This window comes from Anopheles bellator, chromosome 1 (genome assembly GCF_943735745.2).
Source record: "Anopheles bellator chromosome 1, idAnoBellAS_SP24_06.2, whole genome shotgun sequence".
Taxonomy (NCBI): Eukaryota; Metazoa; Arthropoda; class Insecta; order Diptera; family Culicidae; genus Anopheles; species Anopheles bellator.
Genome location: NC_071285.1, coordinates 17,306,294 through 17,322,853, shown reverse-complemented (window position 1 = coordinate 17,322,853; position 16,560 = coordinate 17,306,294). Strand labels below are relative to the sequence as shown.

Here is a 16,560-nt window from a genome sequence, read left to right as displayed (position 1 = left end):
TTAGTAGTCTCAGGTTGTGGCTCCGTGGTTTCTGGCTCTGGTTTGGCAGTCGTTGCTGGAGCTTTAGTAGTTGCTGGTTGAGACTGCGTAGTCGCTGGCTGTGGTTCGGCGGTCGTAGTATTCAAAGCCTGCGTAGTCGTTGCTGGAGCTTTAGTAGTCTCAGGTTTGGCAGTCGTAGTAGTCGTAGCCTGCGTAGTCGTTGCTGGAGCTTTAGTAGTTGCTGGTTGAGACGGGGTAGTCGCTGGTTCAGTCTCAGTTGGTAGCGTGGGGAACCATGTGGTGCCGTTAGTTCCATTAGTAGGCGGCTGTTCGGTCGCTGGAGGCTCCTCGGGAGAAGAAGCACAGTCACTGCTCTTCTCCTTGACACACAAATGGAACTTAGACGAGTAACCATATCCTTTCTTGCAGTTCACTTCCTTTGCCTTGTGCTTGGAGCACGAAATGTACTTGTTGCACGAATCAGGATGCGGCTTGTTGCCGAAAAGAGTCTTGACACAAACGTAGTCGTATCCATCGGATGGACCTTCAGGTTCTGCGGGACAATCGCTGTTCTTCTGCTTGACACACAAATGCAACTTAGAGGAGTAACCATATCCTTGCTTGCAGTTCACTTCCTTTGCCTTGTGCTTGGAGCAGGAGATGTACTTGTTGCACGAGTCAGGATGCGGCTTGTTGCCGAGGAGAGTTTTGGCACAAACGTAGTCGTATCCAGGAACTTCGGGCTCAGCAACCTCCTCGGAGCTCGGTTCACTTACCTCAGGTTCCGTAGTTGGTGGCTCTTCGGTCGCTGGAGGCTCCTGGGGAGAAGCGGCACAATCGCTGTTCTTCTCCTTGACACACTGATGGGACTTGGACGAGTAACCATACCCTTTCTTGCAGTTCACTTCCTTTGCCTTGTGCTTGGAGCACGAGATGTACTTCTTGCAGGAATGAGGATGCGGCTTTTTGCCATGATGAGTGTTGGCACAAATATGGTCGTGTTCACCGGATGGAGTTTCTGGTTCCTTCGGAACTTCAGGCTCAGCAACCTCCTCGGAGCTCGGTTCGCTTACCTCAGGATCCGTAGTGGGCGGCTCTTCGGTCGCTGGAGGCTCCTGGGGAGAAGCGGCACAATCGCTGTTCTTCTCCTTGACACACAAATGGTACTTAGAAGAGTAACCGTATCCATCCTTGCAGCTCTTTTCCTTTGCCTTTTGCTTGGAGCACGAAATGTACTTGTCGCATGATCCAGGATGCGGCTTGTTGCCAAGGACAACGTTGGCGCAGAGATGATCGTAACCGTCGCTTGGTGTTTCTTCTTCGGACGGCTCATCTGAATCACTTTCATTTTCACTTTCCGAACTCTCGCTTTCAGATCCAGAGCCCGATTCCGGATCCGTAGGGTTAGTTTCATCGTCAGTGGCTGTGCAAGTCGCTTTGTTGCCTGCCACACATTCGATTCTCACCTCCGAGAAGATGTGACCTTCCTGGCAGACGTCAATTTTGGCTTTCTGCTTCATGCAGCTGATGTACTTGTCACACGCGTGCGGATGCACTTTAATCCCATAGAGAACGTTGTTACAGAGATAGTCGTACTGTTCGTCGGTCTCTTCTGGCTCGACCGGATGCGGTTCTTCGGGTACCGGCTCAGGCTCCTCCGCAGCGCAGGTTGCTTTGGCAATTTTGACACACTTGGATGTAACTACATCATAGTTTTTCTTGCTGCTGCAACTCTTGACTGTCAGCTTTCCGCCCTTACAGGTTACGTACTTATGGCAGTCACTGGACAAACCGTAGGTCTTGCCTTCATCGTGCTTGGCGCACTGATCGGGGCTCGCCGTTGTCGCCGTTGGCTTGGCACCGACAGTGGCAACGGTGACCAAAAGGCCCACTGCGAAAAGAGGGAGTATCTTCATTTCGCGAATTCACTAGAAGGTTTCACTTCTTACACTGATGTAATTAGCTCCGGACCGCCATCGATTATATACTGTGAGCAGGTCAATCGTTATCGGAGGCAGAACGTTTATGGCCTTGCGGCGGGCCTTCAGAGGCCGCCGAAACGGTCTAGACCCTCGGACACGCAGGGAAATGCAGCTGACCACACCGTGGGTATTTGTGTGGGTAAGATAATGATAAGGAGAGCTACAGTCATTTTATGTCTCTTGGTCAATAAAATTCTTTCATAAATGGAGGAACGGTAGCGGAAGCCTCCCGGTCCATTTCAAGGGCCCTAATTGGCCAATTCCGAACCAGTAACAGCCACCAGATCGCAGATATGCGTTCCCTAGAAAGTCGTTCAAAAAGTTGGACACCGCATCGAAGGTGTCTGGAGCGGTTTATATTTAGCCACATCGTGCACCGCTGATCTCATGTCTCCGGGGCGGTGTTTATAATGTTTGTGGGAACTCCAGCGGACCGATTAAGCTTGATTGAGGAAATGAGATATAGCCATCCGTATAGGCATCCGAAAATAAGCATCTCATAAACTCATAAACATGCCGCAAACCCGTGCCACGGACGCGTGACGTAGCAGGAAGCGCGTTTCGTCATGGGACGCTCGATGAGTTGGCTACTTTCGCCCCACAGGATGGTGTAATAAAGTGTAACAATTATTCGGTCACGAGATTAGGACCTATTTTTGGGGGATTCTGCTATCCCTTAAGCCCATATCTGGCAGGAAGTTTAAGCGAGCATTCCAAGCACTATCTCAGCCACCAATCTACAGCGAGTGCGCACGCGGTACACAGTATGGTCCTTTCGGTGTCTGGCCAATACCCCTCAGCGGCCTTATAGCACCCGAAGCCGCCCTACCGTACGGAGCAAGTACACACTAATTAGTATCACCTGAGACACGTACCGCTCTGGAAGGGCACCTAATCCCCGACGCTGCCTTTACCGATCGGTGCACGTTTGCGAGGAATTAAACTTTACAGACGGTCAACAGACCGTCGGGTCGGCGGGAACCCATGTGTCGAGCCGGGAAAACTTTAAAATGGCCGCAGCGTAGCGTGTTCGGAAAAGATTATCTGAAGATAAATAAATTTTCAATAGTGCTAAAGTTCCACGGAAAAGGCTTAAAATGGCATTTCACACAGCTGCGCCCTTAATGGGTAGTTGTTATAAGAAAAACGTGAAATAAATCGGTACGAACAACGGCACCGTTAAGGAAGATGCTTGAAACGTTGCTGCCATCAGTGGAACCCCTCGACTGAAATGTGAAGACAAAACCATCTAAATATCGGAAAATGTAACGATTGTTCAGTTCGGGGCACCACGGCACGGCCCATTCATGACCCGTGACGCATCATGCAACATAAACAATATTTATGCAATTTACGCTTCCGAGCCAGCTTTCAATTATCGGCCATCTTTCTGGCCGGCGCTGGAACCGCATCAAGCGCATCTTTTATTCACGTAAAGTCCTCGGACAACGAAATAATCGCAAATTAAAAATCCTACGATTAACGAGTCGTTCGTTTGTTCGATTTCAGTTGTGCCGTGTCCAGTTCGCGTATCCGGCGGGTGTGCCGACCGACCGATGTTCCGAAGGGCCGGGTGAGTGAACACGTGGCCAGTCGACTGTTGCATATTTTAAATCATTATTTTTATACGAAATTAATGTTTTAACTGGTGCACCCGGCCCGGACCGGTCCGTCCGCTCCGTTGCCATGGCGACGCCACCCTTTTCCCTGACGTGCGTTGCTACAGTGATAGTTCGGAGTGTTTGGAGCCGAAAAAAAAGCGGCAGCATGCGCCGGTGCAGTCTGACCGGTACCTATCGGAGGTTCCCGGGCTCGGTCCGGGCTCTCGAAAACTCTGTTTACATTCCACGCAAAGCAAGGTTTATTGTTGCACTCGGGCAACTCGGGGTGGCGACTCACTGGCGAGTGTCACTGAGAGGATTATAATTTTTAATTTGTTTTCCCTCCGGCCTAAGCCGGGGCCACGGCACGGGCTGTGGGTGTGCCCGTGATGAGTGATGGGAAATTTATGCCGCTTGCCGAGGGATTGCGTACGGGGCCGGAATCGCGACCGGACGGCGGCGAAGGATGCGTTCGGTCTCCCGCGGTGCCCGGGCATGTTAGATTTGGAGATTTTATTAATGTGTAAATGAAGGATTTATTTGAATGATTGCGCTTGGGAACAAACCGAGAGTTACGTTCCTCTTCGGTGCACGATTTAGAATGTATGGCCCCTTTTTTTTGGGGTGTAATGAAATCTAATGTTTCGCAGCGCTGCAGGACATTGGAGAGTAAGCGTTTCGGGAAAAATCTTCATCATCAGCCATTAACATTAAGTGAGTGACATTTTATTGTGTTGTGTCTCCAACAAAACTACGATCGATTCTTGTGCCACCCTGCTTGTGTGAAACAATGGAGAGATCGCGGTCGGAGTGGCTAAACCCTGCAAGGACCCTTATTTGGACAACAAGAGAAATCACTTTCCCAATCCCGGGCTCCGGTTAAAAGTGCCGGTATTTGTTTCCTGCTTTCCCTCCGACGACGGGGAATGATGGCGATGATGGCGATGGTTTGTGGCTGTTTATCGGCGTTCGCGGCCACCTCACCGAAACACTCGATCGGAACGAAAAAGAGAAAGAACCCACGACGTCGAGATGCACGGAACGGGAAGCTATAAATTCGTGGCGAAGGAATCGCACAATCGCCACGGCCCCTTAACAGGATTGCTTCGCTACACGCACCGTGTTAGTTGATTGGCGCGCTTCCTGAGGGGATTTTTCTCTGTGTTTGAGTGTGTTCGCTGAGCACTTCCTTAAGACACCGCCACGAGGGTCTTCGCGTGCAGGGTTCGGGTTCGGGCAGCCAAGAAAAAACCCGAAAACATGGCCCAAACGGAGCTCGACGACCCGGATTTCTTCGCACGTTGCGCCACGGCGTTTGCGAAAAACTTTGGCCTCGGGCAAGCCTTGGCCGCAGTAACGAGCAACGGGAAATTGAAAAATCTAATAAAAGATTGATGAACACGTTTGAATTTATGCACCCCTATTCTGGGGAGGGCCTTGCCGATTTCTTACCCTAATGCCCCTCCTGAGCGACTGTGTTGTGTTTGATTCTCCTGTTTTTTTTTTCTCCTCGCACAATCGAAGTGCGAATCGCACGAAAAAAGAATGAAACGTGCCCTTGAGGGCAGACTCCCCCCCCCAGGAGGGTCTGTTCTCACTTATGAGGGGTGCCATAACGGGGCGAAGGGCCTGCATTCCTCAGGAGCCGAGCCTCGGGCCGAAGCGACCACTTTCTATCCGACAATCGCGGGAATGCGTGTGAAATTGCGGGAAACTAATTCGAAGGCTTGCACTCTCCTGACGTGGGCCACAATTTTCATGCGATTTTTTCCATTGTGCCAGTAAAACGTGTGTGGAGGAAACCAATCGTATCAACAGAAAAATAGAGCGCCCTCCGGAGCGCCCTGGAGCGCCCGTCGCTGGATCAAATTTTTCGAATTTTGCTGTCCTGAGCCGGGGAGCAAAAAATGGACCGTACGTGATTGGAAATCCGATGGCCTGTGGTATTTATCATGGCTCGATAAACGTTCAAACCGGGCCCGTGGCGGTGGTTTCTGAAGGTGGATTTTAGTGCCCAAACTCTCCGGCCCCGGCCCCGGCCCCTCCGGTAGGTATGAATTGATGGCTAAACTACTTAAGAATTACCTCCCGAAATGCATTTCCTGGCAGGGCAGGGTGGCAATGACGAATCGGTTTCGGGTGAGATTGAAACCAACGGGTGAACGTTTCTATTACTCTCTCTCTCTCTCGCTCTCCCTCATTCGGTAGCGCACCTTATTTTCGGTTCCATACATCACCGGCGGGCCGGTGCGAGGGGCCCTCGCATGGGACCCCGTCCCACACACGAATGGTCAGAAAGGTGGTGAAATCATCATACATTTTACAGCTGTTAGACACGAATCGGTCACGAAAAATGAGGAAAATCCTTCATCGCAACGCCCACCCGGCGGTAAGCGAAGTAGTCCCGAGTCCCGAGTGATAGTTTCGGACCGAGGAGCTGCAATGGAGTGAAATTTATCTTCCACACGGACTCGGACAGGGCGGGCCCGGGACGGAACGGGACGCATGCAACTTGACATTATTAATGACTATTTCTAATGAATTTTATTTCCCCCGTTGTTTTTACGCTCGCCACGGGTTGTCTATCGGACCCAGGGAGAACCCGGCTGGACTCCGGTGTGGTTCGTCCGTGGCTGACTTTGTGATGATTCGTGCCCGGGGTTCGCCACATACACATAAAACCGGTCGGAAATAACGAACCGCCAGGTTGCTTGCTTATCTTGATGATGATTCCGGTACTTACTTTGGCCAGTGGTCTTCAAGTTTCCCGACATGGAACGTGGCACGGCTTCGTGCTTCGAAATACACGCCGTTTCGAGGCGGGACAATTCGCAATACTAATGAGTTTTGTGTTCGACGGAACATCCGCCTCCGGGCCCGAGTCGAGTCCTTTCCTGTGTCTAATTTTGTTACTAGTCGATGCGATGCGATATGGGGTGGAAAAAAATGGAGTGGAAATTGTGGAAAGTCATTGCGTTTTCATTAAAACAGGTACAGGCAGTGGCCCAAAAGCATCCAAATGAATTCTGGCCGGTCAATAGACGGGGCATGTAGATGAAAATTAACAAGATGATCCGTCAAACTGTTCGCCGGTGAGGTGGTGAGTAATTTCGTTGGACGATGTTACCTTTTAAGGAGTGGCGCACACTGGGCGTCGATGTATCTAAACATGCCTTTTCGTCATACAAAACTAGGACCGGAACTATAAATCCTAAATAGTACAGAGCCATCCTTAAATTAACCAGTGGTTGGTTCTGCTTTAAATAGTTTGGCTCCTGTTTCTTTTCAAACCGATTTAAATGCACGACTCCGTCACTCATGTCGCAGTGTCATGTACACCGGCCGGATGGTTTCCCAAACACCCAGACCACATTAGGTTTAGGGTGGCATCATTCCACGGTTGAATTTATGCAAAGTGGCCCAATGGATTCCCCGTTGATCAATTCACCACCACCACTCGATTCGGTTGAGACAGTCGCAGGCGATTGTCTCGAGCGCCGGCCGGCTGAATTATGATACTTCATAAACACCTAAATTGAACTGCATTAATGTAACGTCTCAATTTTGCCTGCACCACACATAGACCCCCGGGGAGGCGCGCGCACTGCATGACGCATACAAATTTCATAATTTCGTTAAACTGTATCGAAGTTGCGTTTGGCCTTCCGTGGCGGCGGGGTGCTGCAGGAAGTGCACTACGGACGGCCGACAGGAATGTAAAGGACGCTGAAGGGAAAGGCCAGGCAACGTGCTAGTGAAATGGGTGTAATTTATCATTCTCCAGAAAGCTGCCAGGAATCTCATCGCTCGCGCTGCTTGAGTTCCGCCATCGAGCTGGTGCACTCCAAGCGGAAGGTATCGATCGGCCTCCCGGTGAATACTGCGTAGGGCATAGGGACGGCATAAACACGAGAGCCGCACCGATACATGTTGCCATTCGTCGATGTGTTTCGCTTTGCACAGATTGACACATCGTCGAGTGTGAGTGATAAAAGGGCTGACAGTTATTAATTTATATGGCGGTGCTCGTGCCATGGCGAGTGCGATGTTAAAGCAAACTCCAGGTCGCGGTCCATGCGGACCGATTTATTTAGAACTTTAAACGACCTTTTATGAGTATCAATATTTTGCGTACGATTTCGGTGGCCCCATTTGGCCGTTGGCTGTACTCGCCCATTAACGAAACATAAAACTGATTTACAGCTTAATTTATTAACATTTTCCATGTGCCATTTATTAGCGCCGAACCAGTGTTGTTTATCATTTTTTTGCTGAATTTCTTAAAACGGGAACGAAGCACCACGCGTCTCCATCGCGCGTCGCTGATGGAGCCGCCCGTTAACCGATTGCATAGCTTCAGGCGCAACGGGGGCACTCAACCGGTGACCTCTATCGGTGGGCCCCGGGCAACCCCGTTTCGTCTAATGACATTTGCATTGGCGAAAACACGTTCCCCAGCAGCAGCCGGGGGCTTCCGGTTGGTGTGATAAACAGCGCCAAGAAACGGCAGATTATCGTCGCAGAGGTGATTCGAGGCGCAAGAAGCAGAAAAAAGCGACGCTAAAACATTACACCACAAAACAACGATCACGTCACTCGCTCTCTTCTCTCCATGGTTTCCTTTCTGGCCAGCGGGCTAATGTGACTTTTGAAGTGGCAGATGGTAATTAAGAAAAGTGATTTATAGTGGAAGTCCTACCGTGGCGCCACCACATCCCACAGAGAGAGAGAGAGGTGACTCGCGTGTAACGCCTTTCCCTACATTTTAAGCTCACTCATCGCCTCTTTAGGCGGAAAGCGAGTACTAAATTGAGTAGAAAAATCGGTAGAATTACTAATACCTGACTGCGTTTGCCAAGGGTGCCAATTTGCTGGGTACTTCAGCCGGCGACGACAACAATAGGCATCCGCGAGAGCGTGGGCTGAAAGCTGATTAGCAGAGGAATGTTGGCGGCACACGTTTAATTGAAACGAAACACGTTGGGCGCCTACGACGCGCTGGAATGTGGAGTATTTAGAGCGGGACTAGCGACAACCCGGGGTTGACTAGTAGTAAGGACCGTGTGACGACATATTATTCAGCAGGGCCCAGACGGGCAAGATGGCGTCCAATAAACACCTTTAATTTACTGTTGACACCATCCGTGCTCAGCGAAGACAGCGCCCGCGGTATTATGTTCTCTGCCTTAATTTACATTCCGGTACGTGTGGTCGGCGCGTGGCCAAAGAGTGGGCAAACCGTGCGGGTGCCTTTCGACCGAGGCCGATATGTTTCGGGGGTGATACCCGCACGAGTTCACGATCACGATTTTCCGACCACCATCGGCGGGAACCTGCCCGCCAGCCCGCCAGCCCGCCAGCCAGCGTCTGGCTCCATGTGCGGTTCGTGAATTTTGAATCGTTTAATTAAAGTGGAAAAGTTTTATCATTAATATCAAATTTATGCTCCGTATTATGGTGGTGCCGGGGTGAACACGCCATGGCACCACCATGGTGGTCGTCGTCGTCGAAAAATCGAACGTCTCGGAACGATTGGAACATTTAAAGGGGCCCGGGCACCCAGGGCAAGGGTTCCGCGCACAGGTGAAAATGCGATCCGACAAAGGGCGAACGTTTGTGATCTCTGGCAGTCCCGATCCTGATAATGGAACGGAATTCATTCTACGGAATGGGATTATCTCCGAATGGGGACTTGGGGACGATTAAATGGATTGCAATTAAATTAATTTAGTATTATTAATCAAAGCAGCGCAAAACGACGTGTTGGGTATAAACGTGAGTGTCGATTGTGAGGCAGAAACAATGCGCCATTAAAACCCGAAGCCGAACTGTTGGCGATCCGATTGGTTGAGTTTGCTGTGAGCGTTTTGAATTCGGTCGACTTCAAAGAAGTCTTACAGAACGCGCTGTGGAAAAAATCCAAACCAAACTGTGATCCTTTTTAATCCTGCCTGTCTACGGCAGAAGCATAGAATATTTTACGTTGATACGTTCAACTTAAAGAGTAAATTCGTCCTCAAGAGGGGTGCCACGAGCAGCGGCCGAGCGCCAGTTGGCAAAATTATCGGAAATGTTCCTTAATGCATTTGTCGGATTTTCCTAATGGGTTCGCCCTTCGCAGACGGATGGTTTCGAGTTCCCCCAATTCGCATTCACAGAACGGGGAACTTCGCAGCGAAAGACACGATTCAGCGGTTTCTTGAAAGTAGAACAACCCTCTACTGCTGCGAAGGGGAACCGAATCCGAATGCCTTCCGAATGCGCCCGTTCTGTTCCTCTATAATCTTGGAAAGCCGATTTCGAGAAGCCCGCTGGAGGCCCATATGTCCCGATGGCATTATTTGTCCCCATCCCTCCCGGGCCGCGGCTTCTTCGGGGTCGTGGTCTCCGAGGTGATGGCCGAACACTTGCGGTAATTTTATTACTTCTTTTCCCCGGCCGGGAGTGACCCGGGCTGGGCCTTGCGCCTGGATGGTATTGACACATAAACAGTGCATATTCATGCGGAGCATAAATGGGCCCAAGAACCCTTGTGCTCTATTTGATCTTGGGGAGAGTGATAAACGATATCACAGGGGTTTTGGGCGGGCACCAGACCATGGTTGCTTCCGGGTCGTTATTAATCTTTCATTGGGCATTGCTAAATTTGTCACTCACTCCTGCGGTCGCGCTGCATCCGCCTCGCGTCCTTATGGCCTGGCTGGCCCACTAATTCCTGCCGGTTGATTCGATCCCTACTTCAAACACTTCTAATTACTCTACCGGCCTCTGAAGTCTTTGATTCCGGTTGTATAGCCGACCCGGATCGGTGGCAGTCCGCAGGGTTTGTGGTTTTTAATTTAGAAAATTGGCTTCGAAAATCGATAGAACTTTATGGCGAGTCGGACCGGGCCCGAGCACAATAAACATAAGATTTTATGGCCGTCTGAGGTTTCTGGGGCCCGAGGTGACCGAGATCGGAGTTCATTAGTGTGAGACGTTTGGTGATTATTGCTCGCGCGATTAGCTGGCGCACTGACCGAATCGAACTGGGGCAGGATTCACACGTGCACCTGCATTTCACTTTGTACCGCAAAACAATAAAAAAAAATGTGCACAATAACGGCACCAATCGGTGATGAATGTAATTAAGAGATTAATTCCGTGCGAATGCGAATTTCCCATGGTTATGCGCGTTTAAAATGTTATTCGCCGCATTAGATGATTTATTCATAAAATTGCCGTTTCGAAGCCGCGTGGAGCCGTGCTTTTGTCAGCCTCTGTGGGGCACTGTGACATGACACGATCGGGGACGAAGCAAAAACTACAACACAACGCCCGGGTCCGTGGCCCGATGGTGGTCATTAAAATAATTTGATTGATTTTTTTTTGCTCCCCCCAGCAGCATCCGTATTTATTTAATGCCGTGGATTACGTTTTACATTCCGCGTGGCACTAATTATTTGTTTGACGACCTCCCGCGTATTGGATGTGTTTTAATTTATTGTTGCACTTCCGGCAGGACGTTCCGGTTGGCCGCAGATGGGCCTTCCCACTGATCAGCTGGTGATCGATCGGTGCGGGGTTTGCTTCCGGTTTCCGGCGGTGCTGCGGTAAATGATTGTGTTGTGTCCGGCATTTTCCGGCGTTTTTTTTTTAATCTGACGATGAGTTGCCCCACTCATAACTAGGGCTATTTTAATTTATGTTTTTTTTCCCTGTCCACCCCCAAACGGACCGCAGTTTGTGTGGCGTAAAGCGTAAATAATGGCCGCGCTGATGTGTTGAACGACTAGAACCGGGACAGCAGCCAGTGCCTTATTGAATTTTGCAAATTTATGTGGTCTCACGCGGGTGATGATAAACATTCGGTCCCTGTCCGCGGGGAGGTTCGAAAAATAATAGCTAATTTTATGGGCAAACACAATGGGCCCGATTGACCGGAATGTGTGTTGTTTTTTTTACGCTATCGATTTTTAATTACTAACTAATTTCATTTACCAACGGATGGTCGTTGGTTGTGGTTCTTTTTAATGGAAGCCAAGAAAATGTTAGATTGATTGGGGACTGGGGCTGATGATCTGCCTCTGTTTGGCTAATCAATTTGAACCATAAAACCACCACCGTTATCTATGCTAATGCGGACAATTATGCTTACCATTCTGTGGCTGGTGAATTACTGCCAACAGATACCGGACCGGGAGTGTCATAATGGGAGTTATTTGATTGAACATTCAGTTGTAAAAAATGAACGAGGTCCTGTAGCCATGATTGAGTATATTTTTCTTAAAAAAATCTCAACAAACCGCAGCGAAGGTTCAATTAAGAATATACGATTGCCGTATGAGTGTAACGTCTTGAAAACCGAAGACCAGCTCCATTTTCTATTATCCCGTTCAGATTGAGTTGTAATACGCTCTCGCACGTCATACAGCTTCATCATCATCCCGGTGCGTATCAATCAAGTGGCGTTCGGGCCTTCCTTCCCCGAAAGCGCCCCTCTGGCAGCCGGCCTGGCCGGGCATAATTATGATTTATTTACGTTCCTGCAATACACTGCGTATTTACCGATGGCTTAGGATGCAACCCTGGTCCCCTAGCAATAATAATAATAATAGCAATCGCACTGGAAACGTTGTCTCCGGGCTCTGGAGCTTGATGATGCCAATGATGCCAATGATTGATTGATATCCTAACAACCCACAATAAAGCCACGGAGCCTCGCCACGTCTCGCTTCATTTTCGAGCACCGTCGGCCGGAAGACTCGGCATCGGATTCATCAAACGAGGGATTTTTCACATTGGCATTGGCTGATTTCGAATGGGCCGCGTTACGGTATGTCCAGAGGGTCCCTCGAGAGAGAGAGAATATCAAACGAATCCTGGTAGCGATTCGCTTGTCAATGGCAAGGCGTGCGTTTATCAGCTTCCCACCTAAACATGGAGGCCGCACTTCTGCTGTTTTTTTGTACAAAAATTTCTCTTTCATGGCTCCGGTTCAGGCTTCAGGACTTCAGGGTTGCACCGCACCAAATTGCCAACCATCAGCGTAGTAGCGTCGCGATGGTTTTATTAGCCGCACTTATGGTCCGCATGAAAAATATGTCTCCATTCTCGTTAAGACGCCCATTGTTTCCTTCACCGGTAGTGGCCGACAGTGCTGGGGACACAGTTTTTTTTGTCGGGTCAATAAAACATAAAATGAATCATGCCGCCGAGCGTGAGCTTCCATAAAACGATTAAGGCCGACACGTGCTAGGATTTGCGCGGCCAGCACCAGTCCACGCGTTGTCCACCGACAGGAAGCGGCTTCCGGTGGCTTCCGGTGGTGGCTACCAAGGCTAACAAGGTCTTAACGCGGCGGACACGTGCGGGACCACCAAGTCCACGTGCTCGTCAGCAAAGTCAAAATTCGGCACCGGTGCTGGCCGATTCGCCGACACGCGATATTCAATAAGAAATCGAAGAAGTCCAACCCGGGGGCCCGGAATCGCGGTGCAAAACTTGCACCCCAAACCGGGAAAACTGTCACGACCCATCACCCAGTCCCGTTCGAATGCAGAAGGGTGCCGAGAGCCAAATTACTTACTCCGTGCGGCCGGAAGATTGCGCCAAATTAGTGCGGTGCTCGCGCCAAAAGGACAGGAAAATGAACCGGAAAACAACGTTTCAACGCAAAAGCCCAAACCGAAAGCCAGGTAAACCGGGGCCGGGGCGTAATGCGTGTTTCCAGGACCTCCAGGACCGACCGCGTGTGTATAGTTTCTTCAAATTGACCTTTTCCATGTCGCGTGAACACGAACACGGACTGGACCGAGCCGGGCGCCAGATCCGGGCGCCCGAGACTAACCAATTTAGTGGTCGTCAGACGTCTAGACGCGTTCCAGGTATCATTAGGGACGCCGACTCGCACGCCCGATGATGCATGTTCACGTGCACCGGACTGCAGCCGGCCAGACGGCCGGTCCTACCTCGGAGTCGATCGAGGCTGTAACGATGCTATCAATTAAATATATGGTATCTTACGATTCGGGAAGTTCGGGGAGCCACCGATGATGACGCCCCGACTCACGGGCACCTAAGTTAACTATTCTCCGATGAATTGCGTTTTCGAGGACGATGGTGTCCCGGGCCTCGAGTGGTTCGATTACTCCAGTCCGCCCAGTGCGACAGTGACGCCCTTCCGGAAGGACCTCCACGTGCATAATTTACCGTGCGCCGGAGTCAGACTGCCGGAGCCAGGTTCCCGGGGCTCCCGAGGGACTCCGGTGGCCAACACCAGCTAGCGGGCTAGTGAAGATTAATTATCAGCTTGTGGCCACCACCGATCCCGGGGTGCACACACGCGTCACACGAACCGAGACTGATTCCGGTCCGTTTGAAGCCAGTTTTTGACGACGCGACCGAGGACGACCGAGGACGACTGGCTGTGGCTGCGAATCGATAACGGTGATGAAAATTATGGCCGCACGTCAGACGCAAATGGCCGCCGCCTCCTTCGTGTGCGTGCTAATGACACGGCACGCAGATTGTTGTGGAAACAACACAAGGACTCGGCCCCCCCGCCCCGCCGATATTCGGATTCGTCAGACAAAACACCGACTTTGTATCGACTCGCTTTTTATTCGTAATCGGCTTGCCTTATCATTTACAATCTTTTCCATTGTTTCATGCTCGTGCCCGTCGTCCTGTGTGCGGATAGTGTATGTGAGTGTGTCGGTGTTTTTTTCGGGTTTCAGGACCCTTATTTTTGTTGATTCTTTTTTTGGTAAACATCTATTTTGCTTTCCAGCTACACGAGCGAAACGATAAATATTTAAAAAAAACGAAACAATGGAGCGACAATGGGGAAAATGGTTTCGCGGAAAATTAAACACTACTCAACACGGTGTCTCAACCCGTTACATGGCGGGTGTTTCGCCCTGTTTTTTTTTGCATTCTCTGGTACAGGTTCGTTAGTTTATTTGGTTTAATTTTTACATTAAATGAGATTATATACACATTTCACGATGGTTCGCTTTGGTTTTTACAAACTCTGCGCTCTCGTTCTCCGTTCCGATTCTATCGTTTCGCGTTCCTGGGAACACGATGGGGACCAAAAAACCTTCCGGGCACCCGCAATGACATATGACACTGGTATGTACACAGTTCGATCGCTGCTGACTTCCTTGCCGCGCGCTCTGTAATGAGTTTCCGGTTCCGGCGGACCGGGTTCGGGAGCAGACCTTTTATTGCACCGCGTGACACGATAGAATGATGACGATGAGAGAGAGGGAGAGAGAGACAGAGTGTGTGCCGGTGTGTCACTTATTGCTTTCTTAATACGTTGTGGCAAGCGCCGGCCCGCACATCCGCTGCCGGTGATGATCCCGTCGGGCAGGCTGGGCTCCAGGATTACTGGCATCCCCAGCCACCGAGCAGGGCCGCCACCGAGAGCAGCACGGTCGAGTGGAGGACGGTGGCGGCCGGGCTGCGCCCCACCTGCCGGTGGTTGGTGGTGGGCGGTGTCTGCTGGCCGCTGCGCGACATCTTCGCCTTCAGGTCGACGTCGATCATGTTGGTCGACTCGTGATCGTCCATCGCCGGCATGTCGATCATGTTCGGCGGGCCCGTCTCCGTGACCAGGTTCGTGTGCACGTTCCGGCACTTGTCCAGCGGCTTCCAGGCGCGCGTTATGTTGCTCCCGAATGCTTCCGCCTCGATGCCCTGCGGTGAGAGACAGCCAAAAGAAACACATTATGGACCGGCCGGCTGAACTGGCTGAATGTTTTTCTACGAATTGAAAATTTCGTCACGTTCCTGGGGGCGGGCGGTAAACCCACTTTACTGTTTAAATGTTCCGGTGCCCGGTGCCGGTGTGATGGAAAATGATACCACCACTCATATCTACGGCACGAGAGAGAGAGAGAGAGAGAGCGAGTGGCCGACCCGTGACCGAGTGAAAATGGTGCCCCACGGGCACCGTTCACACGGGCCCCAGGACGACGACGGCGGCCACGGACTATCAGATAAAACACGGAACGTTCTGGTCATTTGTTCCAATTCGTTACCCAGGCGCGTTTCGGGTGGCGAAAGGAGGGCCGCCCGGGAAAACCCCCCCCGAAGTTGCATCGTGCACTTTTCGTTTGTGGTTTTCGGCCCCGTTTCGGTTGCGTTTCCGTGCGAGTTGGCTCGCTCCCGGCGGTCTTTCTTTTTCTGTGTCGGAACGCAGCTGAAAGTTGCCAGCAAAAGTTCGTCATTTTCCCAAACGGGGCGAGCATTTTTTTCCCCTTATTGGGGGGGGCAAAGTTAGTTTGTATCCTTCACCGAACTGGTGCGGCTCCTTGCGGCGTCAAATCGTGCTGTAAACCGATATCCATCAAATAATGGGTACCGGTCGGAGTGGCCACTCACATTCGATACATTCGGGAAGCAGCAAGTTCGTTGGCAACCGTGACCGCATACCAATTGCTTGGTACGGCCTTCGGTGCTGCAACGAAAAGTCGGCCCCCCTGAATCGCATCTGTCCGTCGGAGATGGACCAAAGTTCTTGCTTTCTCGTAAGTGGCGTTCGTGTTCCAAATTGGAGTAACAGTAGAAAAAAAGGACCAACACCCACTACGGTGGAGTGGAAAATGATTTTCCGTTGCGCTCATCGGTGGCTAGTTGGCTCCATCTAACCGCTACGCAGGTGACCAAAGTGAACTGAGCTCACGCAGAGCCCAATTCATCCGCTCCACGGCGCTGCTAATTTTCGCCGCATGCGAACCACGGACTTCAAAGTGCATCCTGCGCGCGATGCAGCCTTCTGGCCGACCGTCAGCTTGTCGGCAGTGCTGGCAATGACAAAATCATTACAAATAAAGCAACTGTGGAAAATGTTGAAAACTTCTTAACGAGCTGCAGACCGCGGCCATCCCATCCGGATGCGGATGCGTCCGGCGGGTCTGTAACAGATTCCACCGAAGCGCAGGCACCGATAAATAAATAAAAAAGCCCAGCCAGAGAGAGAGAGAGAGAGAGAGAGAGACGAAAAGGCC

The 16,560-nt window shown here is 50.9% G+C and overlaps 2 protein-coding genes across 2 annotated transcripts in view; both read right to left on the bottom strand.

Moving 5' to 3' along the window:
- The window catches only part of LOC131215134 (proteoglycan 4-like), a 3,102-nt gene extending 1,207 nt beyond the window's left edge, over positions 1-1,895 (bottom strand). Inside the window, exon 1 of the mRNA XM_058209518.1 lies at positions 310-1,895. Coding sequence (XP_058065501.1) covers positions 310-1,895 — 1,586 coding nt within the window. The remainder of the gene's footprint in view (positions 1-309) is intronic.
- A 12,489-nt stretch (positions 1,896-14,384) lies between these two features.
- LOC131215133 (MOXD1 homolog 2-like) overlaps positions 14,385-16,560 on the bottom strand; it is a 38,225-nt gene continuing 36,049 nt past the window's right edge. The window contains exon 9 of the mRNA XM_058209517.1: positions 14,385-15,247. Coding sequence (XP_058065500.1) covers positions 14,936-15,247 — 312 coding nt within the window. The 3' untranslated portion in view covers positions 14,385-14,935. The remainder of the gene's footprint in view (positions 15,248-16,560) is intronic.